This window comes from Syngnathus typhle, linkage group LG14 (assembly GCF_033458585.1).
Source record: "Syngnathus typhle isolate RoL2023-S1 ecotype Sweden linkage group LG14, RoL_Styp_1.0, whole genome shotgun sequence".
Taxonomy (NCBI): Eukaryota; Metazoa; Chordata; class Actinopteri; order Syngnathiformes; family Syngnathidae; genus Syngnathus; species Syngnathus typhle.
Window position 1 is genome coordinate 2218597 of NC_083751.1, and position 27568 is coordinate 2246164.

Genomic DNA, 27568 nt, shown 5'->3' on the forward strand with positions numbered 1-27568 from the left:
TGATGAAATATGCCAAACTGTCTCCACACTCTTGTACGTACACAGGAACGACAGCTTTGTGTTCGATACATGGCATAGTCATATTTAATTCTGTATATTTATTTATGTACACACATTCAATGGGGAGACAGTGGTGACAAATACTTCAGTAGAGCAACGTTTGGGCTACGATGACATTTTCTTTTTTAAAAGGATTGGTTTCAAAGACAAAAACAAAAATTGGGCAGCTACTGTTTATGCACTTGTATTTACAGAGACTCGAGTCGTCATTACAATATAAATAAAATCTAAGAATCACGGGATGGCTCCTCTTCTTCTAAGCTCTTAATGCTTCACAGCTGGTTGCACACACACTCACACACATTCACACACAGACGAGTGCGCCTAACCTGCAGGAATGTGAGCATTAATATAAAAAAAGAAAAGAAAATTCCACCTGGACTCGCCTTCCCCCTAACTCTACAAGAGGTCAGTGCCCGGTGAGGTAGTCCTGGGTGGAGTCCGAGGCGAAGGAGTCGGCATCCTCGTTGTCCGAGTCGTCGCTGCTGTCGTCTGCGGCCGGCTCGCCCGACAAGGCGATGCGGGCGTAGTCGTCCGTGTCGATGGACTTGCAGAAGTGGATGGCGTACTTGAGCTTCTCTTGCAGCACCTGCTTGCACGAGTAGCGCGGCAGCTTGAGGAGGAAGAAGCACGTGTACGACTCGGGGAGGAAGTGGTCGGGAGGGTTGTACTTGTCTAGCACCTAAAATTAAAAAAAGTTTTTTTTTTTTCAATATGGTCTTTTGTGCATATCAAATTTTTACTTCTTCCTACCTGTACGACAAAGTCCCGTCCGCGGAAGTCTGCGATGGTGCGCGGCAGCCGCGTGCGCCCCCAGACGAAGCGCAGGAAGAGGGAACGCTCCGTGTTGGAGAAAGACTCCATCACCTCCCAGAACCACTGGACCAACGGGGCCGTGGGCTCCACCCCTTTGTAGGTGGCCACAGACTTCAGAAGGTGCAGAGGGATGTCGGGGCTCCCGCACACCTACACGCGGAGAATGCGTTTAGAATCTGAAGTTCAGAATTGAGCAAACTTCACCTTCGAGCGACTTTTCGAAAGGCCTTTTTTTTTTTTGTAGGTCACCTTATGATAGACTTGTCGATCAAATTTCATGTCGCCAAGTAAGAATGGCTTTATGACCGCTCAAATTTGATTCACCTTGCCAACCAGAACCCAAATTGAAAAAAAATAAAAAGCATCCATCACCATGGTTTCCAGTTCATATCCGGTGAAAAGTGACAGGACAGGAACAGGGACGACGCGGGCCATGCCCTCCCGCACGGCTGACACCTGCTCGTCAAATTCGTGCAGCCTGTACGAAAACAAAACAACGCGGAGTGAATATTAACACAGTAGACACTTAACTCCACTCCACCCCTGTAGGTGGCGGTAAAGTGCGTTTTTCCACTGGCCTGTAATTAATGGCGAGTCGCACGTATTCAGCGCGGTTGTCCAGCGTGATGTGCGAGTATTTGGAGCTGAGCTGGATGTCCTGACCGCTGGCGTTGGGCACGGTGAAGGGCAGAGTCATGGCTTCAAACTCCTCGGATGTGGCCTCGTTGTCGCGGATATACATCAGGCCGGGAATGAAGTCCTTGTCCACCTGGAAACAGGACAGCGTGTGCACAACTGGGAAAATTGGTCTTTGTTTTGGGTCCAACACAGCAACACCCCAAGACACGCAGCATTCACATTGCCAAGTCTTGTGCTTTTCTTAAAGTATTCCTGAGCTAACCTTTGTTATATCTCAAGGGCAAAGCATGTGAACAAGAGTGTGTGAGAGTGTGTGTGTGGACAAGCAGCAGCAGAAAGACAAGGAAGCTCATGATCGCAGCGTGAGGCCACTAGTGTATTATTACGACGTGGACCCAAGACCGACTCGTACGTTCCCATTCCCGACGGGGATTACGGAGGTTTTAACAAGCGCAGGAATCTGGAGGAATGTGCTTTTTCTTTTTTTTTTTTCTTTTTAACAGTCGAAAAAGCTCACAATGAGTGAGGCAATTACATCAGAACTGCTAATAATGAGAGCCGTTGCTGTGCCCTCATTTCATTGCAGTAGTCTCCACTGATTGGCTGAGACTAGCATTTATTTTGACCTACCATTACGTTTCCCTAAAAAAAAAAAATTTAAAAAAATAAAAATAAAAAAGGTATATTACAGATAACATTATAAAGGCACCAGATCCAGAAGTGGTCTCACCTCACTGAGGTCTGCGATGGTCAAGTTCATCCCAGCCAGCTGCTTCCACACCGGCTCGGCCAGATTGAGACTCAGCGGACTTCCGGAGCGGATGGCGATGCCAAGCAGAACTCCTGCGGATGCACCACAGGGAAATTAACATTTGAGGAGAATAATTAAGAGTTAAAAAAAAAAAATTAGAGATGTATGCGATTACCAAGGAAGCGAAACATGCTCATGTGCAGCTGTGACTTGGCGGCGGGGTTGAGCAGGAAGCAGTCTCGATTGGCCCCCGACTCGTCGCGTCCGTTGGGGGTAACGATGAGCAGCGGCGTCAGCGAGTTCTGCAGCTCCTCGCACATCTCGGCGATGGACTCGCTGTAGCCGCCACCGCAGTCGTCCACAGACTCCCCTGACAAGACAAAGAGACAAAATGAAATAACGTTCGCTTTCACGCAAGTGATGAGGTTCACATTTGGGACACCCACCTACAAATTTGACCTTCCACACTCGATGGGGGAGCAGCAGAGAGTCGGGGCTGAACGAGCTCATTTTGGCACACATCTGACCGAATACCGATTTGGTTCCGTCGGGTCCCGCCAGACCTCCTTTGCTTCGAGAGCGCTTCACCTGCAGACAAAGAGGACAAAGTCAGTGCTTTGGCGCTTGACAAGACCTCGGAAGATTACGTCTATTCCTTCATCTTCCGAGTTACATTTCAAAAAGAAAACGCGCACGACCACAAACTGGGAGTCGGTTTTGTTCATCCAGAATTTTCACTCCAAATATGAATACAGCTAACTTCTGTGAAAGACCTGGATTTGTGTGCATGTGTGGGTGGTTAATGGGCCAAACCAAGGAGCTTTGTGCAACTCCCTGGGCAGGAAGCCCTACAGACAGTCTGGTGTGCAGATCACGCACACACACAGAGAAAAAAAAATCTCTTTATAAAAGACATCACATGTAATCATCAGGAGCCTGTTTGGCCTCATAGTGAGCATGTGTGCGTGTAGGGGAGCCAAATCAAGAGGAAAGTAGATCAAGGTTACAGATAAATCTGAGCTCAAATCCCAAGAAAATAGTTATCAAAAGTTATTAGATTGTGCACACTGACGGGAATGTTTACAAATAGATGAGTTATTGTGTGAGTGTGGGCTGTGGCTGACAGCAGCTGATGCACGAATGTCTTCATTTCCTTTGTGTGTTTTAAGAAGCTGCAGATTTGCGGATAAGTTATTTAAGAAAAAATGCAGCCTATACAGTCTATTTTCCAGGATAGAATTGCTTCGTTCGGCATTTAATTGAAAGCAATATTATTATTCTTTATTTCCTTTATGTTTGTCTTTTGACTTTGTTGTGTTTTTTAATATTTGTTATTCCCGTACAAGTGCTAAAAGGTTAAGGTTATGCTTTTAGCACATTTGAGAATCAAGTTCTTATCACTTGAATTTTTTTTTTCTTTCATGTCTGTGTAGATTCTAAGGGAGGTTATGGTAATCAAATGTGCTTTTTTCCTGTGTTTTTACCATACAAGTGCAAAAAGGTTAAGATGATGCTTTTAGCACATTTGAGAATAAAGTTTTTAGACTTGAAATAGAGGGGGGGGGGGGGACATTACTACCTGTATTCTGTTGAGCTCCACCACAGGTCCGTGCTGTCTGTCACGCACCATGGTGGCCTGGACCACCTTCCTAAAAGCCGCTTCCTGTTCAAATAAAGCCGTGTTGCCATGTTCAAAACAGCAGAGTGAGTACCACCCCCATCACAAGCAGCAGCAGCAGCAGCAGCTCTCCCACCTTGCCCTGCGAGATGAGGATGCCGCGGAGGGTGTCAAAGCCCAGCGAGGGTCCCTGGCCCGTCTGGCCCAAGCGCCCCTCCAGGTCAAACATGGGAATGCAGGGGCAGAAGAGCTCGGAGATGTGATGCAGCAGGAGGAGCCGGTTCCTCAGCGCCATGATGGGGATCTCTTGCAGGTGGTTGTACTCCATGGGTACCTTAAATTCAAATAGTCGTCAGCCCTAGCCCGTCACTAATTCGTCGAGCAGTGGTTTACCTGTGCGGGAAGCTTGCCGGCGTTTGTGGGCTTGCTGGTGGACCAGGCGAGCGTGTGGGCCGAGCCGCAGGCGACCCGGTTGATCTTCTTGCCCTGTAGTACTGCCACAAGACGAGGCCTCTGGATGGCGTTGGTGGTGCCGTCGCCCAATTGGCCCTCGTCGTTGTCGCCCCACGTGAACACTTCTCCTGAGTCCAAACATCATAGAAGGTGGTCAGCAAAAGACCTCCTCCAAGGCCAAATAAACCCAAGCATCCATTCCCCAGGTTGATTTGATGGACAGGTGGGCGTGGCTCTACTCCACTTACCATCCTCCGTGCAGCACACGCAGTGCAGTGACCCGGTCGCGATGGCGATGACCTTCTTGCCCTGGAGCCCTTGGACCTGCCGCGGCCGCCGCACGTGGTCGTCGGAGCCGTGTCCAAGTCGATGGTAGTCACCTTTGCCCCTTCAAGATACACCCACGCAGATTAGTTGCGCGACTGCCACGAAGGAGGCGGTGATGTAGAACGTACCATGTGTAGACGGCGCCGGACTTTGTGAGCGCCACTGAGAACTGTGAGCCGCACTCCACTTTGACCACACCCACACCGGTCAACGAATCAATCTTAAGGGGAACAAACGAGATGAGCGCTCCTCGATTTTCCTACATGAAGTACTTCCGCTTTCCAAGTAGCACCATCACGAGCACGTGGAAGACGCCGGCTTACTTTCATGGGTATTTTGCAGCCGTCGCTGCCTCCGCGGCCGAGTTTCCCGTAGTCGCCGTCACCCCAGGACCACACCATATCGTCGTCGGTCAAACACAGGGTCTGGGCGTCGCCGCTACCGCATGCCACGTCAATCACCCTGTGGCCCTGCAAGGCGTCCACCTGCACGGAATATTACAGTTCCTAATGTATAGCTAGAGCACCACCTGCTGGATCTAATGGGTCATTGCCCGCCATTTTTAACACCGGCATCATTGTGTGAAGGCGAAGGCCTTCACACATTGATATTGTACTTTATTATTAAACAACTTATTCCTCCCACTTTTTTGACATCTAACTACTCCCACATGCTTCAACCGATTCACCTCGTTCAACCTTTCACACGTTCCAAAAATTCATGGCACGCTTGCCAGTATTTTTCGCGTTCATAACATTTACCGTTTTTAAGTAATTAGCAAATTTGTGCCTTTTATTTCCCCATTCATTCTTAATGGCAATGTCAACCCGAGCCAGTTTCCTGTAGTGGGTTCGATTCCCACATTGGGCGTCATTAATTATTTTACTCTTTATTCTTCCCGCTTATCATTTTCAACGCTTATCATTTGTAACTAACATTCGCATTCAACATTCATTACATTAAGCAATTTCCACCACTTTGATTACGTATTCGCATTCAACAAACACATTCATTACATTAACCAATTGCAACCACGACATAGTAAGGGACTCAATTAGCTCGTGGGAAACACAAGTGATTCCAGTACACGAGCATCATTCCCGAGTGGTATCAAAACCCGCGTCAGTTCGATTCCCACATTGGGCGTCATTATTTATTTTACTCTTTATCCTTCCCGGTTATCATTTTCAACGGTTATCATTTGTAACTTTTGTCATTCGCATTCAACATTCATTACATTAAGCAATTTCCACCACTTTGATTACGCATTCGCATTCAACAAACACATTCATTACATTAACCAAATTCAACAGGTACTGAGGTAGGAACCTGATTAGCTCAGTTGGAAACACAATGGCAATGTCAACCTGCGCCAGTTTCCTGTAGTGGGTTCGATTCCCACTTTGGGCGTCATAAATTATTTTACTCTTTATTCTTCCCCCTTATCATTTGTACCTTTTTTGTAACATTTGTAACGTTTCATTTTTAACGCTTATCATTTGTACCTTTTTGTAACATGTATTTGTAACATTTTCCCATTTATTTCACAATTATCTATTTTCCCTTTGTATTCTTCCCGCTCATCATTTTTAACGCTTAACGTTTGTAACTTAACATCTGCCTTCGCCTTCACACGCAATTTCTTCCGAAATTGCAATTCTAGTTATTATTGATATCATTATTAATTCTAAATTCGCCACATAGCATCATTGATATGAGGCCAACGTCAATCATACCAATTTGGGCTTTAGCTGGTCCTCGCTGTCCCCGTGGCCCAGGCGGCCGTAGCGGCCCTTCCCCCAAGTGAAGAGCTCTCCGCTGGCCGTGATGCAAGCGCTGTGCGCCCCTCCCGCGGCGATATCCACCACTTCCACTCCCCTCAGGGACTCGATTACACGAGGACGATCACAGGGGCTGAAAAGAACAATTGTGCTTGTTGGCCCTGCTCATCGTGAATGGCAAATTCCCCAAGGCTAAGATGTTTACCCAGCAATCGGCATCTTTATGCTCACCTTCGATTGCCGTGGCCTAGCTTTCCGTCCTCCGCCTCTCCCCACGAGTATACCTCTCCCTCCGAGGAGAGCGCCAGGCAGTGCTTTCCTCCAGAGTTAACTGCCACTTTTCTGATGAAGACGTGCTGGATGGACTCCAGCAGAGTCGGGGTGGACACAGACTCGGTGCCGCCGATTCCCAGCCGGCCTCCGGCGCCATACCCGGTGGCGTACAGCTGCAAAATGTTGGTGTTGAATGAGTGACCTCGACTTGCATCTTTTTTTTTCAAACCTACCTTTCCGTCGGCAGTTACGGCGAAAAGCGTCTGCTCCCCTCCGATGAGCTGCACGGGCCGCAGCGTGGCGAGGGCTTCGGTAGGCGTGGGAACTTTGACCTTGGCCCCCTCGATGCCGCCGAGCTGTCCGCGGTGGTTGTGCCCCCAGCCGTAGATGGTCCCGCTGCCGCCCGCCGACAGGGTCCAGTCGTCAGGCCGCCGGTTCATCCACTGCACCAACTGCTCGTCATGCTCGCGCTTGAACAGTTCGTGGCTCTCGTGGAGTACGTTGACGCTCTCGTGGTCGGCGATGAGCTCGCGGATCTTCTTGGTCACCTGGGAGGAAATACGTCGGCAAAACATTTGTTGATTTTGTACAATGAGGCTGCAATTTTTTTTTGAAGTAGGAAACTCGCCAAGGGAATTAACAGCACAGAAAAAAAAAGACGGGTCGCACTTGTCATTGCTGACGCTCACCTCGTCCAAAAAAGGTCTTGGCAGGGCGGTCCGTTTATCCAGCGCCACGGCCACCCTGGAGGCCGTGCAGTAACGGCGGAACCAGGCCCATTTGTGTGTCTCGGCACAACACGGCAACGTGTCCAGCTCCAGGTCGCAAGCGAGAGCCACCAACACCTGGCGAGGGATCGGAAGAATGCGCACAATGAAAACTACAATAACAAATATGCCTCAGCGTTATATTAAAAAAAAAAAAAAAGCTGCGATCGATGCTCAGACCTTGAAGAAGGGGCTGTGGAGGAGCTGTTTCCCTCCCCGGACGATGGGGTCCTCGTACTCGTACTGCCTCTGCAGAGCCTCGGGAAGGCCCTTGACCAGGGCGGCCAGCGCGCTGCCTGTAAAACTCTGAAAGACAAAGCAAAGCCGAATGAACAAACACTCTTCAAGACAAATGGGAATACCCCAGAATTTGGATCGGGGCTCATTCCATCTGCGCCTTGGCTCACCACGGCGCGAGCCTCGCCGTCCGTGTCACCCAGCAGCCTGTTTATGTTGATGGATTGCCCAAACTCTGTGGTCAGAAGCTTTCGTAGTCTTTGCAGGGCCCACATTCTGTGTCCGGCAGCTGCGCAAACACAACAAAAGTTTTAAATGTGGGCCAACGCCGCTATCAGTCGGACAACTTTCCGAGTTGAAATCCAAGAGCTGGAAGTGATTACCAATTGAAGTCAATACATAACCAAGCTCCTAACTCAATTTCATTTGATTTAAATTCATACCCAATGCACTGAGCTGGGCACAAGCTGCCAGGGAGGCAGCGAGACGCGGCACGATGCTCCTGTTGGAGGCGAAATTGAGCCGGAAGTCGAGGAGACACGTCACCAAGTCCATTGAGGGGCAGGACAAGATGCAGCGGTCTGACAGCAAGTCTTTGGGACCTGCAGATGAGACATTTACAATCAGTGTGTGTGTGTGTCATCCAGCCATCTATCCAAGATTTGTCTGACCTGCAGCAGGCATGATGGGGTACACGGTGAAGCGCCAGCCCCAGCCATTGACCGAGCCGTCGCTGGTGAATTTCCACTTGAGCTCGTCTCCCGGGATCCTTAATTCGCTGGACCAGTCGGACCACTCACGACCTAAAACACACAAAGGCGCACGGTTTTAATGAACTCGGATTTATGATTTTTCAATAAGGAAGTACGCGTTCTTACCTGATCTGACTGACACAATCCTGTTGGCCCCATCCATGACGGTCAGAGGGTCGTGCCGTCTTTCCGTGGAACACTGCCGGTCAAACTCTATCCGCAGACCTTCTGCGCCTTGAGCACGGAACAAGTTCAGTGCTCGATCCAGTGTGTTAACATCTCAAACGTTCATTTGCTTCTTTATTGTTACCGGGGATCTTGACGGTGCCGCTGGTGGAAGTGTCGTCGGTGTAGGGATGGCTGCTCTCCACCACCACGGGCTGCGAGGACAGGCGGCCGCTCTGAGAGTCGGTGGCGACGTCCTCCAGCTCAGTGACGCACAGCTCCAGGAGCATGTCAGCCACCTGCTCGAGAGACACGCCATCAGATTCATTTGTTCGATGAATAGAAACGCCCTTAATCCTTACCTGGGGGTACGCCGTTCCCATGCCGGACAAGATGGCCGACAGCACCTCCTTGCCTTTCTCCCCGGAGCGACAAGACACGGCCAGCTTGAGCAGGTCCACCATGACTCGAGTGTCGTCGGGCACCAGCAGGCTGGAGAATTCGTCCAGGTACTGCGGCTCCGGGCCCACCACTTTGCTTTGGCTTTCAGAGTCCTGCTGACAAAAAGTGATTGAATGAGCTCTAGATAATTCTAATGTCCAATGTTTTCGCCATATTTCCTGTTCTATGTCTAATGTGCTGATTCCTACATCCAATTTAAATATTGATCCTATACGTGCCTCTTTGGTCTTTGCCATGGTCTCTGCAATGATGCTGGCTGCTCCCGGGTCATCCGTGACGGGAATGAAAGGACGCGAGGATGCGCCCGAGGCGGAGGGAGTGACGGCAGACGATGGCGTCACGGCGTCTTCTGAAGAAGGCGCCTACTCATACACACACACAAAGTAAGATTCGATCATTCTTTTTATCTAAACGTACACTCAAATAACATCAGTGGGCCAAATGTTACCCCCTTCAGCATGTTTTTTTTTCTTTTAATGGAGTCGAGCACAAGCGGTGCCGCGATTAATCTCAAATGCATCAATGGAGCTTTTGTACCTCGCCCTTTTTGTCCTGCCAGGGGTTGGGGCTGACCGGCGCCTCCGTCTTGGGCATGACGGGAGTGCTTTCGTCATCACTGGCGCTGGACGAAGACGACGAGTCGAACGGGGGCACGGGGGAGCTGGCGGGACGTTCGGTGGGCACGATCATGCTGGCTGGCATCAGCGCTCCCACCACCGCGTCCCTGGGGGAGGACAGAACCACCACTGTCATTTATGAATGCCATCTCCATCACGTCTGAAGAGGTTCTTTGGGCATGTGCGGCAAACGTACCTGGCATACATAATCTGGAGGGCTGAGAGCACATGAGACAGGGCTTGCTGCTTGGCCAAGTTGCCGTCCAGACTGAGGAGAATCTTGGCCAGCGATGGCCGATTGGGCTTCGCGTTGCTCTGACCGCTCATCTTGTTGCTGGACGCTGATGAGTCGCTGTCTGATTGGACGCCTGCCGAGTGGCCCAAAAAAACCCATCACTGATTGAAATCAAGCTGTCCGGAGCACCCTAATGTTGAATTTGGAGGTGCTGGGCAAAACCATTCAGAGCAGGGTCAACCTAAAGCAAAAAGTTTTTAGTTGTTTTGTTTACCTAGATAAGACGCCCCCAGCGAGTCCCTGGCGGTCTGGAAAAGGACAGGCTCATGCACAGAGGGCGTGGTCACGTCCACCGTGGTCCAGGCCACGCTATGCGAGGAGCCGCAGGCCACCCTGGTGATCTTTTGGCCCTCCAATCCCTGCACCAGCGTGGGCTTCCTGTTGACGGTGGTGGTGCCGTTCCCCTGCTGCCCGTGGTCGTTGTCGCCCCACGCATACACCTGCCGCATCAGCACACGATTGTCTTCAAATTTTCAGGCCGGATCAGAATTTTTTTTTTTGTTCTAAACATTTGAATTATTCACACAGCAGCAATCTTCTCATTTGTACTAAACACCGGTTAGCATACAAACCTGTCCTGAATCAGTGACGGCCAAACAATGCAACGCTCCCACGGCCACGTGGACAATCTTTTTGCCTCGCAGCCCCTCGACCATCTGGGGCTTGCGCACATGGACGTCGGTGCCGTGCCCCAGTCGGAAGTAGTCACCTTTGCCCCTGCGCGCGAGGACACGAGTACAAGCCGTTCAAAAAATGCTGCGTTAAAAAAAACATCCAATTTGGGTTAAAAATTGGACCGACCCAATTTTTTTTTTTATGAACCAAACATCTTGGTTTGGTCCAGTTTTTAACCCAGATGTGTCAGGCGTCATCAAGTCATCACACATTACCAGGTCCAGACCGTGCCCGATTTGGTGAGAGCCAAGGAGAACTGAGCACCGCACTCAATCTGGCAAACGCTTTGCCCGTTCAGCCTTTCGATGTTTTGGGGAATGTTGCAACCTTCGCTCCCGCCTCGACCCAACTTCCCGAAGTCGCCGTCACCCCACGAGAACACAAGTCCTGAAAGGAAACATTGATTTTAGCCATCTAGTTGTGCTTTTTAAGTACACGCTATTCTACACTTGAGGAATACCTTCATCGGTGAGTGCTAACGTTTGAGCATCCCTGCTTCCACAGGCCACCTGGATCACACGATGTCCGAGAAGAACTTTCACCTGAACACCACAGGATAGCAGCAAATTACATGCAAACTCGTGCGTGATCAAATCGGAAGCACCAAATTAAGCATACAAGTTTAGGCCTCAGCTGCGTGGTGTTGTCGCCGTGTCCCAGGCGGCCATATTCCCCAAGGCCCCAGCTGTAAAGCTCTCCAGAAGAGGTGATGGCAGCACTGTGGGAGCTGCCACAGGCGATGTCTCGGATGCGCTTGGTCTTCAGAGCCTCGATCAGCCGAGGCTTGTCGCAGTTCCTGAGAAGAAAAAAAAAGAAAAGAAATAAAACCGCCGACATCGGTACATCAGAGAAGTTCAGCGAGAGACGTACATTCTGCTGAAGTGGCCCAGCTTCCCGTCATCGCCCTCTCCCCAGGAGAACACTTTGCCGTCCACGGTGAGCGCCATGGCGTGGCGCCCGCCCGAATGCACGGCCACCTTCTTCACCACGTAGTTGCTGAGGGCGCTGATCTGCCGCGGGATGGGGATGGTGCCGCTGGACAGGCCCAAACCCAACCTGCCGTTGGTGGCCTCACCGCACGCGTAGATCTTGCCCTCCACCGTGACTGCAGTGGCACGGTTTGGTTACGTCAGGTCCGAGTGTTGATATTTGCGTGACACGTTCTTGAACCCACCTGCAAAAAGACTTTTGGAACCACCGGCGACTTGGATGACGTTGAGTGCAGAGAGGGTCTCGGAGAAGGAGGGCACCTTGATCTGTGAAGCGAGAAACGCCATGGGAGCAGCTGTTAGCGACCGGTGCCTTCGATGTTACTCAATGAGCTCACCTTGGATCCTTTCAGTCCACCCAGCTGGTCCTTGTCATTCAGCCCCCAGACAAACACTTTTGTCCTGATGGTGGCGGATGACTCCAACCCAGAAGATTTCTTGCGAGCAAGACTAAAGTAAAATGGGGTCAAACTTTTGTCCATGCAGAAAAAAAAATGGTAACAACCAAAATATAAGATGATCACACCTTCCAGTAGCAGTTTTGTCATCTTCCTCTTCCTCATTATCGGACGCCAAGAAAGGGACCGTGGCCAGGTCTTCGTCTTCTGCTCGGATGCGTCCCACAATGGCGAGCCCGTGAATCTTGCAGTCTATTCCGGAGCTGCGGCACTGCTTGATGGCAACTTCGATGTACCTGTGATACTGAAGCACGGGGAAAGGGTCATTTTAATTTTAATTTAATTCATTTAATTTGTGTGCTAAATGGCGGTTCCTTTGAGATGACTCCAACTAACCTCAGTGCAATCGCTGAGCAGCAGGACGCTGGTGTCTGTGGGGTTAACGTTAATGGTCTTCAGCTCCGTTAAGTTGTTAAGTGAGCTGCCACCTGCAAACAACATGTTGTGTTACAAAATGTCACGCATATTTGTCAAGTTTTGAAATCATTTTTTTTTTACCGGATACCACCACCAGGGAGGGCATATAGCTGCTGTCCGCCGGGTCCACGACCATCTTGAGCCGATGCACGAGGACGTCTGGGAAGAGCTCCAAGCGAAGCCAATGCTGCATGACAAGGCCACATGGTTATAGTCGACTGTTCAGGGTGTTAAAAAAATAATAATAATAAATATCAATATCATAAAAATGTAGTCACACCTTCCCCTGAGAGCCGGACGACTGCCAGCAGTGGTCGCCGGCTTCGATGAGGCGCGTGGCCTGGTTGACGGAGGACGAAACATTGAGGGTCTTGACGGCACGCGACCAGTCGTCGATGAGCATGCCGCGCTGGCTGCTGTGGTGCTTCTTCAGCTGCTTCCCCGAGCGGCCGCTGAAAGCCGGTGACTGGCCTGTTGAAAAGCGACAGAAAGTGTCAAAGTTGCGTCGGCTGAGGGATTTCCGTTTGCGCGCTCGACTAACCGGGCTCATTGATTCGGCCGAAGGAATGCCGGATGTCGTGCTTGCGTGTTTTGAAGCAGCTTTCGCAGAAGTCAAAGTCGTCGCAGACTCTGCATTTGAACCGGGCGCCGTTGATGGGGAACATCTGGCAGCCGTCGCATCTGCGACATTTTTAGGTGTGAGGTTTACTTTTTTTTTTTGCAAAAGGATCTACACTGATAGGCAAAAAGGGTCTCAATCGGCTTTTGATTTCGACCTTCAACTTTTATATCCCGACCTGACTCCAGGATGCACACTGGGCACCAGTTCCATCTCAGACAGCAAGCCAGTCCAGTGCGACTGCTGAGGGAAGTCCACAATCACGTCCTTCCCGTTGGCGCTGAAAGCTGAATCGGATCCAAACACACACGTGTTCCATCTTTGTTACAAATCGTCCATCATTCTTCAAAATCGAAAGTCACACTTGCCTTTGACAACGCCGACGCTCCTGTGGGTGACGGACCCCCATTTGTACTTTGGCGTGGTGACTGAAGGCTTAACCCTCACTTTGTCGCCGATCTTTATGTGTGAAGGAGAACTCTGAGGTGGGAACCCTGGAGGCAAACAGACAGAGATGGTTTAACCAAAGCCTCAAAGGCTCCAAACTTAATTTAGTGTCATCAATAAAGCAAAAGCGGCTCACCAAGCAGCTCAATGTGGATGTAGCGGACCCAGTAGGTTCCGCCTTTCTGCTGCCAGTCACACTGCACGTTTAAATCGTGCAGGCCGTCGCGATCCAGCTTGATGACTTTGCCCACGTCGCCGTCGTACACTTCCTCGTACGTTCGGCAGCACTTGACCATCATGCCCACCTGAAGGGGAAACGCTCGCATCATCCACTGTCGTCATCCTTACGTGACGGTTGGAAATCTGCCTCTTACTTGAATATTCTCGCGGATGTAAACGGCGTAGTCGTCGTTGCTCTGGAAATCCGAGCGCTTCTTAAACATTTGGCTTTCCGTCACCACGACAGCGAGAGGCTGAAAGGGAACAGGTAAGTGAATGAGAGTAAAAAGCCGGACTTGGTTTGTTTACACTGAGCCGCTCGCAAAGCCAGAACGTAAAGTGATGGCGCACCGCTGGGAACATGGGCTCGGCCTCCTCCAGCTCTTCCAACACTTCCTCTTCTGACTCTTCGTCTGAAACGGAGTCAGCGTCCGACACCTCCGAGGTGTGAATGTCAGGATGGTCCAGCAGCCAACCCACGAGAGACTCCACACCTGAGGAGAAATCAAACCAGTTGACTCTACCACCTCGAGTCGGTAAACCCGAAATGAACCGAATCCTACCTGGGACACCGGAGGCGCTGCCCGTTGTTCCAGACAGTGACTTCAATGCGAACTCGATGTTCTTCCGCGGGAAGCCCATCTCCATCAGCTGCAGGACGATGGGGAGAGGCGGGACCGGCGAGGTCTTGTGCTTCTTCTTCTGCTTGGGCGGCCGGACGTGCTGCTGCACAGTGATGGGCGTGGTGGCCTCGCTGGAGCTGCTCTCTTCAAAAAGCGGAGACGACGGGTGGGCCGACTCCACTGCCAGGTACTGACAAACCGCCAGGGCTGCAGCCTACGAGGCAACGCAATGGACAAGTTCAAATCTGTGTTTTCTTTACTGCCGGTGTTGACTTGACAGTCGGTTCCTCCAGCTCACCTCCATCTCCCGCCGGTCAAAGATGGCTTTGATGGGCGACGGTTGAGTGGCGGCGGATAAGAGCTGCTGCAGGAGGATCATCGGAGGAAGGGGACCCTCGGGAGAAAGCTCTCCGATGTCAGGCGACGACACAACCGTGTCATCTAGTGGAATGCAGACAGCTAATTCAATTGTTATTTAATTTATTTTAAATTAATTTAATTAATTATTCAATTGTGAATTACTTTCATTGGACCCAGAATACATTTAAAATTAATTCTTATTTTTTAATTAATTTAATTAATCGTTATTCAATTGTGAATTACTTTCATTGGACCCAGAATACATCTGAATGTTTTGTTTTTTTCCGCTGGCGTCTTCCTTACCGCTGGGATTGGGTCCAATGTCCAGCACGGCAGCTTGAGAGAGGATCTGCCGCAGTTTATCTTGATGCGATAGCAGCGCCCGTGCGGCCTTGAGGATGTAGAGCCTCAGCTGCTGCCAGCGCAACAAATGAATGTCCACCTGGTCCGCTGAATCACACACACACGATTAATTCAGCACATCAAGCGCCACAAAGCTTTTCATCATTCTCGTAAACAGTGGATGTTGGAATCGCACCTGTAAGTCCTCGACTGAGGCACTTCTTCATGCGCTGTTTCTCCAGTTTGCTTCCAGCCAGGCTCACCAGCTGAGCCCAGACTGCCAGCATGGGCTCTGAGAAAGGCAGGTTCTGCACGCTGAAGGAGACCGCAGGACACTGGGAGACATCAAAATAGCTGAATCAAAAACTTCCATTAAAAAAAAGGACCTCAAACAAATGTAAGGACATTAACGTTTTTGTCCTGTTCCATACCGGTTTGAGGTGGCTGAGGAGGCACACTCGGCTGTTGCGCATTTCATGAAACTGCGCGGTGATGCGTCCTTTCGGCGTGATGCGCGTGACCGTGCCTTCGCCGTATTCCTCGTGGAGCACCTGGCCGCCGAGACGCAGGCGGCCGTCAATTCCTCCGATCACCGCCAGTACTGCCATCAGGCTGCCAACCCTGGGACCATCGGCGTCGGGGAAATATTCCTCCAGGAGACTCTGGAAGGAGCAGGTGAGGCTTCAGGCTCAATACGTTTGTGTGAAAACGTTTAATCATCTTACCGCTTCCGACTGGCAACTTGTCATGACATCTCCGATGGAACTCAGCTGAGCGTTGATGTACTCGTTGATGAGACCGTTCCACTGGGCCAGGGAGTGGAGGGTACGCAGCACGCCCACAATTTCCTCAGCCAGCGTGCTGCTGTGAGTGGCCGTCAAAGAGGCCTGAGGACGGGACTTCCTGCGTCGTAGGGAACCCTCTGCCGAGGAGATGGAACAAGTTAGAAAAAGAAAAAAAAAAGCGCTTGCGTGTGCCTCGTTAGCTTTGCCGACCTCTGAGCAGGGGCAGGTCTGAGGAGCACGTGCTCAGTAAGCTTCCCAAGAAGCCAAAGAGCTTCTCCACCAGGAACCTCATGTCTGGCAAGCGCTCCATCTTGTCCCACGAAGGCAGCACGGCTTGCAGGAGACGCAGCGCGAGGATCTGTCAACGCACACAAACGTGAAGCCAAAGAAAGTTGAGGATTGTGTGACTTGATCCAATCTCACCTGTCGCTGCAAGGTGACGGCGCTGAAGGACTGGTTGCCCTCCACGATGCGGATGAGCAGGCCGATCCACGCCGAGGTGCTGAGCGTGCTGCACATTTGGGGCATGAGAGCAATGCTGCGAATGAAGCCCAGCGTGCACCAGCTCTTGTGCTGCTCCCGCGACACCAGCCTGTGGGTGTGGCAACCTGACGGCAGAGGCGCTGCTAAGACCCAATGACCTTTTGTTTTTCAAATATATGACACGGCGAGGTTTAGCTACCCGTCTTGTCGTTAGCCGCGCTTTCTACCAGAATCCTGAGGAGCCCGCAAAGGGTGCGCGTGGCGTCCGTTTGCAACATGTCGGCGTAGATCCCGGAGGACAGCGCCAAGGTCTTGAGCAGGTTGACGGTGCTCGTGAGCAGCATGGCTGTCGGGTGGCTGCTCTTTTCCACAAGCTCGCCTTCTGGAACAACGGCAGTGTGGCGCTTGAGGGTACAATCTCCGGAAAAGGAGAGCAGTCGGGAGTGTACTGACCCGCGTCGTCTTCCGTGTCGGAATCCTCGGCGGCCGGCTGGGCGGCAAGCGGCGGCTCGGCCAGTTTGAGGTCGTACTTGCCCTCCTTCCCCATCCGATAGGAGTTGGTGCTACTCGTGTCCCACTGGACTCGGATCCAGCCGTCCTCACCCAGCTCGCCGATGACCCGGCCCAAACCTGGAGATGGACCGTCCTGTATGCCCGAGAGAGTCGCATGTTAGGAACTCGTATCAAGGAACTCAAGGAACGCAAGAAAAATCTCACACCTGATCTCCCCATTTCCAGTCCACCCCCCTCATGACACGTGTGCCTATTTTCATCATAGCCGCCAGCTCCGGGCCGGAGGCGGGAATGGGCACAGGGGCCGCCTCCTTCCTGGACTCTTCCAGCACGGTTGCCGAGCCGCCGTGCGCCGACAAACTATGGTCCTCATCGCTGCTGTCGGTGCTGGGTCCTGGTGGACAAACGTTTTTTTTATTCTGTACTTAAATGTAAAAAAAAATAAAATAGACCCATTCAAATACATGGATGGATAAAAGGGTTAGCTCACCTATGAGCTTGAGGATGCTCTGCGTGAGGGCTAGTACCCCCGAATTGAGCAGGAGGCTCAGGCTGTTGGCACCGTGCTTGAGCGACAACATGTGGATCATGGCCAGAAGGAAGCGGGCCTGCGGGATGGTGCCGACGCTCGGTCCCGCCGGGTTCTCGTTGGTGATGGTTTGCAAAGGAACTGGCTGGACCCCTGGTTTGGAGAAAACAAGGTACACATTCTGCCCTAAAGTTTTTTTCAAATTATAGAATTATTATTAAAATATAACATCATCATTTATTATTTTTCCAAAAAGAAAAACTATTGCAGTCCTTTCGCAGCGCTTACCGAGTTCTTTAAAGCGGGCGCTTGCTTCCAGCAGGATGTTGCGAACGTTGTGAATGGCCCAGGAGTACAACTTGCCAAAGGTCACCTCCAGGAGCATGCGGTTGAAAGGAGGGATCAGGTCCACATCCTTCAGGCAATCGGAAAGCGGCTCTCTGAAGATCCAAAATACAGGTCGATCTTTTGACACCGTTTTGGAACAGTAGGTGGCAGCATGCGCTCATATTTTGTTAGTTACCCGATGTTGGTTCCTTCCGGTACGACCCTCTGCCAACCGCACAGCATGGCGTACTGCACCGAGGGCGACAAAAAGCTCTTGGAGGCCAACTTCAGCATGGTTTCGATGCCCTCCAACCTCACCTCCGCCCTCTCCAGCTGGCAAACAAAAGTCAATTGAGCTTGCACTTGTGGTCAGCGGCTATAGTGACCATTTTGGACGCGTCACCTGTTTGAGGAGACATTTCCTCATTTTCTCCACATCCAGGGGCTCCTCCTTCAAAGCAAACTCCACGATTTTAGACATCAGGCTGGATTGGGGAGACGCGCCGCCGTGCACGCTGTGCTTGAGCCAGCGGTACTTGTGAACGTTGTCCACCGTGCTCAGAATGGGCTCCCACTTGCGCTGCTGTGACAATTTTGTCAGTTTTGCCGGAGCGACAAAATTGTGATGAATAATCGATCAATTGTACCTTGGCAGTCTTGCTGGTGGGCGATTTCCTATCAGACGCTGTCGGGCTGATGTTGGCATTCAGTTCTTCTTCTATGGTCCCTTCATTCTCCAGCTTTGGCTCGTCGACGTCGCTTGACTTTTTAGGCACTGGAAGAAAAAAAAAAATTTACGATTAAAAGCTTATCAATTCCAAACACACATTGTCCACGCTGCCGGTACCTTTTTTCTTCCGCCGGTCTCTGATGAGCTTCTGAGCGATCCGGCGCCAACGCGGCTGAGAGCTGAGTAGTTTCAGCTTGGACACGATGGACAAGTCGTTGCTCACCGCCGGACGCAGCTCGTTGAACAAAAAGCGAAGGCGCTCGATGACCGGGGCGCAGACTTCCTTGTAGGAGCGGCCTTGCTCCTGATGGGTCTGAAAACGCACGGCGGCCGGCATGCCCGCTTCAGTAAATGCGACACACAATCAGGACTCCGTCGTCCCTACCTTGATTAAAGAACACTTTGCCTGGTAGACCATGCGGCACACTTCAATAACGGATTTAGGAAGCGACCTCTGCTTCCCTTGGTCCACCTCCAAGGCACATTGGCTGACGAGCGAGAGAGCAACGTGACCTGAGGGAACCAAAAACAAACGTTCTAAGATAGCGCAAAAGGAAAGCCATCGTTCGGTGTCCTGCTGCTCGGTTACCCAGGTCCTGATGTTTGAGCAAGCAGCAGAGCAAAAGGCGGCCAACTTCCTCCACGGGATGCTCAGGTGGGAAGATGATGGGTGTGATGAGGTGATACTGCTTACAGCAACGCTCGATTTGGCATAGGAAGTCCTGCAAGGCGAGCAGAAAGCAGTTAGAGAAGTTACAGAAGTTAGGTGGTTTGGGTTTTACCTTCACGGTGTGGTCCTGGGTGTTGTTGTCGGCGATGGCCTGCAAAAAAGGCTGCGCGTGGTCGCTGAGGGTGATCCGGCGACAGTACAGCTCGGCTTTATCCGGCGCGGTGGTCCCCAGGGAGCTGCAGTGGTCCTCGTCCTTCTCCTCGTTGTAATTGTAGTGGATCTGGCTGGTCTGCAAGCCGCCCGAGAAGATGGAGGACTGCAGCCACGCTGTGAAACGTGTCAGGAGGCCATATGGAAAAAAATGTTTTCAAAGGAGATGAAAAGGAAAAGAAAGTGAACCCACTGGCACATTCGATCTCCATGGGCGACAGGGGGGTGCTCTTGGCCATGTAGGACGCGTGGAGACCCAGCAGCAGGCCCAGATTTCTCTCGGTGTCGATGAGAGGGGATGACAGACTGCTCAGATCCGGCGTGGTCACCATCTCCTGGTTGGGCTAGAAATAAAAAGACGCACTTATTTTCATCACGCTTTAGCTCAATTAAAAAAAAAATATTATTGACAATGATTCAAAAGTATGATGGCATCACAGATAGACTTTATAATACCTCCATATATTGGCCAACACAGAAGGCCTGCATGGACTCCTTGGTGTCCTCAAACTGCAGGGCAGCTTCCAGAGCAATGACCGGGTCTTCTCCCGCAAACTGGGCTGCAAGAGGGAAAATTATTTAGTACAGCTATGAAAAGACAATTCAACTCAAAATGGACTACCGAGGACGCTGTTTCCCGTCAGTGACTGGGACTGAGCCTGAAAGTCCTTGATGTCGTAGACGCGTCCGTCAATGACCGTCCAGAAGCCGCCGTCTTTGTTGTGGTTCTCCAGGTCGGCTTTGCGGATGAGGGACACCTCTTCGTTGTTCTTAGAGCTCTGGCCCGTGAAGAACGACCCTGCCCCAGCACAAACATAGTTTTTAGCTTGTATTGATTCCGCTTCCTGCACTCCAAGAGCTTGGCGTACCCATAATTCCAGGCCAGGCTAGATCCTCGATGTCGTCCTTCTCGTGTCCGGGGGCCAGATGGTTGAACCGGTCCAGATGCTCCAAGAGTCCGGCCAGGAGAGGGATGGAGCCCGTCTCCTGTATCAGGCCCGCGTCGATGGTGAGGAGGAGGACAATGGACACCACCAACTCGGGCAGGAGTACACCTACGATAGGACGGCACAATTGATGCTTTCTGCAAATCGACCAATCACAGCGCAGCTTCTTACCCGTCAGATCTCCTTCGATGACGTGAGAGACTTCTGCGAAATGGCGGTGTCCGGTGGAGGCGATGCTGGTGGCCACGGGGAGGATGTCGCCGATGTGGGTGCACAGCAAGGCGATGTACTTCTTGAGCAATGAGCCCACACCTAGAAGCTCACGATCTGCCGATTCGAAGAACCCCGTTTTCAAAACGGCTAGCGATTGGCCGTGCGCGCTTTACGTAACGCAGCACTCACTGTATCCGTTGACGTTGACTTCATCGTTGACACCGAGGTAGAGTTTGCTGACCAGCAGCCTCTGGAAGCGCAGCAGCAGATCCAAAGATGCCGAGCGCTCCTTACTGTCGTGCTCCGCCTCCAAATAGTTGGAGATGCGCAAGTGGGCGATGTCCTTCAGCCTGGCGATGGTCTGCGAGGCGATATTCCTGAAACGCGATGGCCAGCGGATGGTTGAGTTGCGCTGAGAGTTATTCGAGCATGGAAAATGAAAATACCTTAGAAGTTGCTGCACGAGCTGCACCAGAGGCAGTATCTGCTTGCCGGCCGACTCGTAGATGCCGGTGTTGATGAGGTCTTTGTCCAGCACGGCGCGACAGCGTTGCATGGTGGAAGCGTTGGCCTCCTGTTCGTCGATCTCCTTCTCCTTTTGCGCCTCCTTCTTGGCCTCGATGTCCTGTCGTGGAGGAATGAGCCAAAATTGTTGCCACAGTGCCTTTTTCCAGATATGATTTCCTTCTGGCTTGTGATTAGCTAAAAATGGCCTCGGTGGTGATTTGAACTCTGACCTGTATCTCGGCAGCTATGGCCGCCTTCAGCGCAGATTCCAAGCCCCCGTCGGCCATCAAGCTGCTGACCAAAAGGTCGATCATAAAGCGGCGGCCGGGAGTCACGCTCCTCTCATTTCCAGATGCTGCGGCACATAAAAAGGATTTATTGTTTTCAACATTAACAGTGCTCAACTTTTTTTTTTTTTTTATACTTGACCTAAAATGAGATGTGGAGCTATTTTAAGACTTGACGCAATATTTAAATGAGCTCTTACCAGTGTTGGGCAACAAGGAGGACAAAGCCCTCGCCCGCTCTTCGGCGGTGGGAAGCAGCACGGACCAGCCGCTCTGCAAGACGGACTGAGCGGCGACTTGCACTGTGTTGAGCACGCCGGCATTGCTCGCCAGCACAACTACGGTTTGCTTGAGATTGTACAGCAGGGCGCTGCCGAGACCCAAGCCCAGCTCCTCCGGGTCTACCTGGTTACTAATAGCGGCGTGGAGCTGGAGACACAAACATGTGAAGCTTCAGTCAGAGTGAACGTGCGTATTATTTTGTCAATTAGCTATCCAAAAGAATGCACAGATTTGTGTGCTCTGTATTTATAGACCAAAGACTACCTGGAGCCTGAGCAGGTTGAGGGCGGCCACCGCCATGCACTCTTTCTCCTGCGGGGGCGGCCAGTCCGAGCTGCCGTCCATGCCCTCGCTGACCTGTCGTAGCAGCAGGTCCAGCTGCTCGAAGGTCATGGGGCACACGTCCACCACGAAGGGAACGCGCTGGCCAACGGACCACTCGGAGCACGAGGACCAGACGAAACTCTGGGAAACAGCAAGAAAACGCCATGATTTAAGTGTCTTGGAATTATTTTAAAATATTTTATTATTTGATAATATTTATTCAAAATCAGTTATTATATTATTATTATTTTGGGGGGGAAAAATATATCTAAGCGTGCGTCACCTGTCCCGGGCCGCAGGAGATGCCCACAATGTGTTTGGCTTTAAGACCCGGCAGAGCCTTGGGGTGCTTCTTGTTGTAAAAGAGGGTGTCAAAGTGCTGCAGCTTGTCGTTGCTGCCCCAGCTGTGCACCTCGCCGTCGTCGGTCAGCACGAGGCAGTGTGACGAGCCCACGGCCACGTCCATCACTTTCCTCCCTGGATACACAAAACAATCAGGTCGCTATCACGAGTGTTTTAATGTATTAGTTTTGATATTGGTGGGTCACACTGCAATTACCCTGCAGACTGTCCAGCGCTTTCGGGTAGCGCACGTGCTCGTCGGTGCCGTGGCCCAGGCGCTGGTTGTCGCCTTTGCCCCACGTGTACACTTGTCCGTCCTTGGTGAGCGCCAGCGAGAACTGGCTGCCGCAGCACACTTTGACGACGTCCAGGTCCTGCAGCTTCTCAACCAACTTGGGCGTCTTGCAGCCGTCGCTGCCTCCTCGGCCCAGCTTGCCGTAGTCGCCGTCGCCCCAGGACCACACTTGACCTGCACGCAGCGGTAAGAAATGGTTTTGAACCGATTTAGAATTTCCCCCAGGCACCGGGCGCCTTCCTCACCGTTCTCCGTGACGGCGAGCGTTTGCGCGTCGCCGCTGCCGCACGCCACGTCCGTCACCTTCATCCCCTTCAGCGCCGTCACCAGCATGGGTGTCATTTGGTCCTCGCTGGAGCCTGCGATCACATTTATTTATATAGTGATTCGAGGCAGCATTTTCTTTTATTGTTGGAGACGCTTACCATGGCCCAGGCGACCGTAGTTCCCACGTCCCCACGTGTAGAGTTCGCCATCGGCGGTGATGGCGGCGCTGTACGTGCTGCCGCATGCTACGTGCACCACCTGCTTTCCCGCCTGCTTCCCGTTGAAGGCGGCGACCAAGGTCGGTTCTTCCAGATACCTGCGTGCACACAGTATTATGAGAGTCTTTGTCAGTTTAAAGATGGTTCCAATTGTAGTGCATAATTTTGTTGGCGTGAGCAGCCGTACGTAGTGTCGCCGTGTCCCAGGCGCCCGCCGTCGCCGCAGCCCCAGGAGAAAACCTCCCCGCTGGACGACAAAGCCAAGTAGTGCTGCCCCTCCGGGTGCGCCGCTAACTTGATGATCTTCCTGGAGCTCAGTCCATAGATGAGCATGGGCGCCTGTTGTGGGGAAAATAAAGATGTCAATCCTCGCTGTGGGGGAAAAACACGCTCGCCTCAAGGAGTGGCGTCTCACTAGGGTGGTGCTTTTGTAGTTCTGGGCGTAAACGGCGCCGCTGTTGGACAGGATGAGGAAGCCCTTTTCCGAGCAGACGATTTGAGTCACGCCCATGTTGGCGAGGGCTTTGCACTGGATGGGCCCGTTCAAGTTGACATAAAGCTTCCAGCCCAGGAGACCGCATGCGATCACCTCCTGCATGTTCCCCTGAAAAGCATCAATCAGATCTTGACTTTCATTTTTCCGTGTGCATCAGAACAATTGTCCTCCAGCGAGCCAAAAAAATGTCACCTTGTGCGTGGTGGGCGAGTTGAGTTGCGGGGGACTGCGGGGAGTGGCCAAGCGGTCTAGGTGGGCCAAAATGACCACGGCTGTCTGTCGCAGGTCAATGGCCAGGTCGTTGTCCTGGGGCAAGGTCAGGTAGCGCAGGAAACTCTCATTTGGACTCAGCGGCGCCGAGAGGATCTGGAAAGGATCGTTTTGACGATTATTTGATAAGGAAAACGTTTGTATGTGGTCAATCAGGTTCCAGTGTAATTCTAAGACGGACCTCAGGTTCCTCTTCTGGGATGGGCTCCTCCTTGCTGCTGTAAATGTTCTTGAAGCGCTGCAGAAGGGGCAGCAGGGGAGCACTGGTGCCCTGAGTGGAGCGTTCGTTGTCCATCTCCCGGGTGCCGGTCTCCCACAGGCGCAGGAGCAGCAGGATGGCGGACAGCAGTTGACTGCAAACAGGAAGTCAGCAGGTGACGTTTTAGAATCAGATATAGAACATGTTTAATACATCACGGGAAAGTGTTTGAGGGTTACCTGAGTGTGCCCCTCTGCACAGCCAGCTCCAGCAAGATGGCCAGCGCCAGATGTTGGTCTTGAAGCGGAATGTTGACCTTGGTGCTGGCGGTGCCGTGGATGTCGCTGATCCACGAGAAGACGTGAGATTGTGAGCGGATGGAGCGTCGTAAATGAGGAGCGAGCGTCAGGCTCACCTGAGGAATTTGGTGGCCCTCTCGACCACCTCCAGCCACACCGACGACACGGTGCCCTCGTCGAACAACGTGGCCTCGGGGAGGGCTCGAAGAGCGTCTAGAGACTCTTGAAGGAGTTCGCTGCACAGGTCTGCGTCGTCTCCTGCACCCAAGCCCAAAGGCTAACGCTTTAGCAAACGACGGTTTTTAATTTTGGAACCAAAACTCTTACCTGACCTCCAGGCCCGACGCAAAAAGGCAAAGGCGAACGAGAGCGCCGCCCTCGAGCCCACCATTGCCAAACCTTCGACACTTTTGCTGTCAGGACGCGGACTGAGAGAAGAAACGCATCATTTAGCAGAAAGAACTGTGCACGGCTTGCGTGGCAGTACCTTTTATTGTCAGCGGCGGGCCGCGGGGGGCTGACGGGGAACTTCCAGGACAAGGTGTCCTTCTCCACTATGCTGTAGCTGAGCGAGATGTGGTAGCGCTCCAGGATGACCAGACGCTGACAGAGACGGCGAGCCGACAGTGTGCTCTTGGCCATCTGGGCCGACAGCTTCTGCTGGTCGTCCACCAGCACCATCAGGCAGTCCTTCAGCTCTTTCTCGTCTGGAGACGCACAGCCATCCTCCAATTATTTCTCCACGCCATTACTGACGCTAACTTCAAATACCGTGTATACACTTTGATAGAATTGTGCCTGTTTCTGAATCGACTCATGCTAAAGCAGCACACCCTTATTGTCCTCACTGGGTCACAGCAGCCAGCGTTGAGGGGACGACGAACAAGACGGCCAAAATAGCCGTTTGGAAATCCACTTAAGCCTTTATGTAAGCCACGCTGGCCAGAGGCTGTGAGCGCAACATCGTCTCAGCTGTGCGCAGCCGTCGAGGTGCGCTGCTCGGTCATCCATGTGGAAGCAGAGTTCCAATCAAGGCGCTTTGGTTGGGTGAGCAAAATCAGCACCCAACCAGTCTGCGCCCCAAACAGATCAAAACAGGAAGAGAGCCAAGCACGGTCGAGCGACTCTATCAATATTTATCTTAGTTGAAAAGCTGCTGACGTGCGGGATATGAGTGAACAGGAAGTGTGCCATTTGAACCCTCAGCCCGGATGGCGGAGCGCTCATTCAAGCGCCGCTCCGGTTACCGATGATGTCATTTCCCCAATGGATAGTAGAAGCAGCCTTGTTACGCCCCCGACCGACCCCGCAAAGTCGACTCGAAGCTTATCTCCCGGCAGCATAATGGCGGCCCACCCAGTCGCGTCGGTAAACACCACCAAGACTTTAGCGCTTTTTAGCTTGACACTCAGTGGAGGGGGAGGTTAGTCATGTCATCAGACAATATTAGCTCTTTTAAAACTGAGCGTCTCACCTGGTTGCCGTCCCCAGTCCCACGTCTCGATGATGGAATGGTGGACGGCTGCAGAGGCCACAGCTGCCGCCTCGTCCTCATCTTTCTTCTCCTTGTCGTTGGCTTCATCCTTCTTCTGACCTGCGAAGCAGCCCGGGTAGTCCTCTGCAAGACATTGTCAGGGTTAGCTTTGTTAGCATCTATTAGCTTTTTACAAGGTAGCAACTGTAGCTGCAGAGTTGCCATATTGAAAAAAAGATATTTTTTCCCCCATGTTTGACATTTTCAGGTTCACGCTTTGGGTCAAATAAATTAAACTATGACTTTTTGGATGTTCCTACGGGGGGGGAAAAAATAATTAACGAGCCAATGGGGTACCCTACCTGGATGTGCCGATTCCTCGCCGTTGAACGTTATCTCCTCATCCTTTACCATTTCGTTCCACATCTCGCTTAATCCTTCTGCCGAGAAGGCCCACTGTCAGAGGAAATGAGACATTTCAAAAACAATTCAACTTGTACATGCTTGTAACGTGTATATGTACTGGATATATATCACGTGATCTTGGCTAACAAATCTTTAGGTATTTAAAGGTCAGAAAGGAGGAAAAATAAAATAAAAAATAGTGAGAAACGACTTGTTCTTTTGGACACACTTTTTTGGCAACCCTTGTCGATTATTGCGGTACGTACCTGCAAATCTATCTTGAGCCATTTATCATGGAATCTGCTCTGAGCATCGAGGGTAAAAGATGGAGAAGGCATCTTTCCTCCCCTCCCCAGCGCCTCTCTGGGCTGCAAACGCAGCCAACCTGCAAATACGGGGAAGAAAAAAAAACATGTGTAATGCGAATTAAATAACATTTGTGTTCAATACGACAGTAGCAAGCCAGTGATCTGCTCCTCCTCATCACTTTGATTGCAACACATTTGGAAATTCAATCACGAGATGTTGACAGGCTGGACCAGAAAAATAGGTTGCTGCAGCATCTAAATTTAGTTCTTTTTATTTTGATCGCCACGAGAATGTCACACCGCCGCTCTATCGTTAGACGAATAACACTTTTAAAATAAACGTGACCTGCTATGTACACAACGTCAATTAGTCCAGGGAGGAATTACATGTATTTAAACAGCACTGTGTATGGGTGTGCTGCATGTGTGTGTATGTTTATCGTGACATGACGATGGGGAGGGTGAGGTACATCATCTTTTGTACCTTTTAAAATACCAGCCGGACTGCCACAGTTATCCTTCGACAATGCAGCTGCATATAAAAATTTATCATATTAATGTGTTCGTTGATTTAACAAGATAAAATTCATGCCATTTAGCTCGGCGGCTAATGCTACCGCAAAGGGAATACGTTAGCCACAGCTAGCCATGCTAATACAGCTGTCGTCATCCTAGCTCGGATAGAAACAGACCTCCGAAAAAGTGTGACACCCGAGTGAAATGTTTTGGGGGGTAGCCAACAATTAAACGTCTTCATAGTTCACAAAAAAAGACTTTTAAATTACCTGCGGTCTTCCGCTGACGACTTTGCCGTCCTCTCCTTAGCTACTATGCTGCATTAATTGGAATTGATTGACAGGTTACCGACAGAGGCACAAGCATGGAGACACATGACGTAGCCGTGGTAGAGCGTTTGATTGTCTTTACTTTCTGGTGCCGTCAAAATGAGGGGGTGGAGTGTCAGGCGTGACAATGTGCCGCTCCGCCCGCTCGGCACGAACGGTAACATAAAAGACGCCCGTCTTT

General features: G+C 51.4%; 1 protein-coding gene across 4 annotated transcripts; it reads right to left on the reverse strand.

The window, feature by feature from the left end:
- Positions 1 to 83: 83 nt before the first annotated feature.
- herc2 (HECT and RLD domain containing E3 ubiquitin protein ligase 2) lies at positions 84 to 27467 on the reverse strand. Of its 4 annotated transcripts, none has more exons than XM_061296635.1 (91): positions 27328 to 27467; positions 26501 to 26619; positions 26192 to 26285; positions 25830 to 25973; positions 24843 to 25062; positions 24683 to 24783; positions 24472 to 24613; positions 24296 to 24400; positions 24039 to 24210; positions 23780 to 23953; positions 23507 to 23695; positions 23279 to 23430; positions 23032 to 23189; positions 22852 to 22965; positions 22529 to 22780; positions 22253 to 22446; positions 21910 to 22110; positions 21564 to 21792; positions 21307 to 21431; positions 21016 to 21194; positions 20759 to 20946; positions 20528 to 20683; positions 20279 to 20464; positions 20032 to 20208; positions 19866 to 19969; positions 19603 to 19753; positions 19312 to 19526; positions 19119 to 19251; positions 18915 to 19042; positions 18647 to 18842; positions 18447 to 18574; positions 18203 to 18379; positions 17996 to 18132; positions 17761 to 17912; positions 17434 to 17625; positions 17150 to 17337; positions 16884 to 17076; positions 16630 to 16812; positions 16371 to 16555; positions 16158 to 16305; positions 15888 to 16084; positions 15594 to 15824; positions 15359 to 15497; positions 15124 to 15270; positions 14759 to 14901; positions 14401 to 14674; positions 14189 to 14331; positions 13993 to 14091; positions 13755 to 13923; positions 13540 to 13665; positions 13350 to 13458; positions 13094 to 13233; positions 12833 to 13023; positions 12634 to 12739; positions 12472 to 12563; positions 12204 to 12379; positions 12016 to 12127; positions 11863 to 11944; positions 11559 to 11793; positions 11307 to 11484; positions 11149 to 11230; positions 10904 to 11075; positions 10586 to 10730; positions 10228 to 10453; positions 9915 to 10086; positions 9639 to 9825; positions 9320 to 9463; positions 9002 to 9193; positions 8785 to 8938; positions 8601 to 8708; positions 8394 to 8525; positions 8166 to 8324; positions 7893 to 8011; positions 7666 to 7791; positions 7408 to 7563; positions 6952 to 7266; positions 6677 to 6891; positions 6401 to 6578; positions 4988 to 5149; positions 4793 to 4884; positions 4586 to 4725; positions 4278 to 4465; positions 4021 to 4218; positions 3846 to 3929; positions 2713 to 2854; positions 2442 to 2636; positions 2246 to 2358; positions 1455 to 1645; positions 1249 to 1354; positions 814 to 1026; positions 84 to 742 (listed from the first exon to the last, which is right to left on the reverse strand). In XM_061296635.1, exons 2-91 carry the CDS (start codon positions 26570 to 26572, stop codon positions 470 to 472), a joined length of 14502 nt encoding a protein of 4833 aa, XP_061152619.1. In that variant the 5' UTR covers positions 26573 to 26619; positions 27328 to 27467; the 3' UTR covers positions 84 to 469. The 4 variants fall into 4 exon arrangements, with proteins under 4 accessions (XP_061152619.1, XP_061152620.1, XP_061152618.1 ...); XM_061296636.1 differs by having other exon boundaries at positions 16630 to 16809; positions 18203 to 18382; XM_061296634.1 differs by having other exon boundaries at positions 4278 to 4462; positions 18203 to 18382.
- Positions 27468 to 27568: the final 101 nt, after the last annotated feature.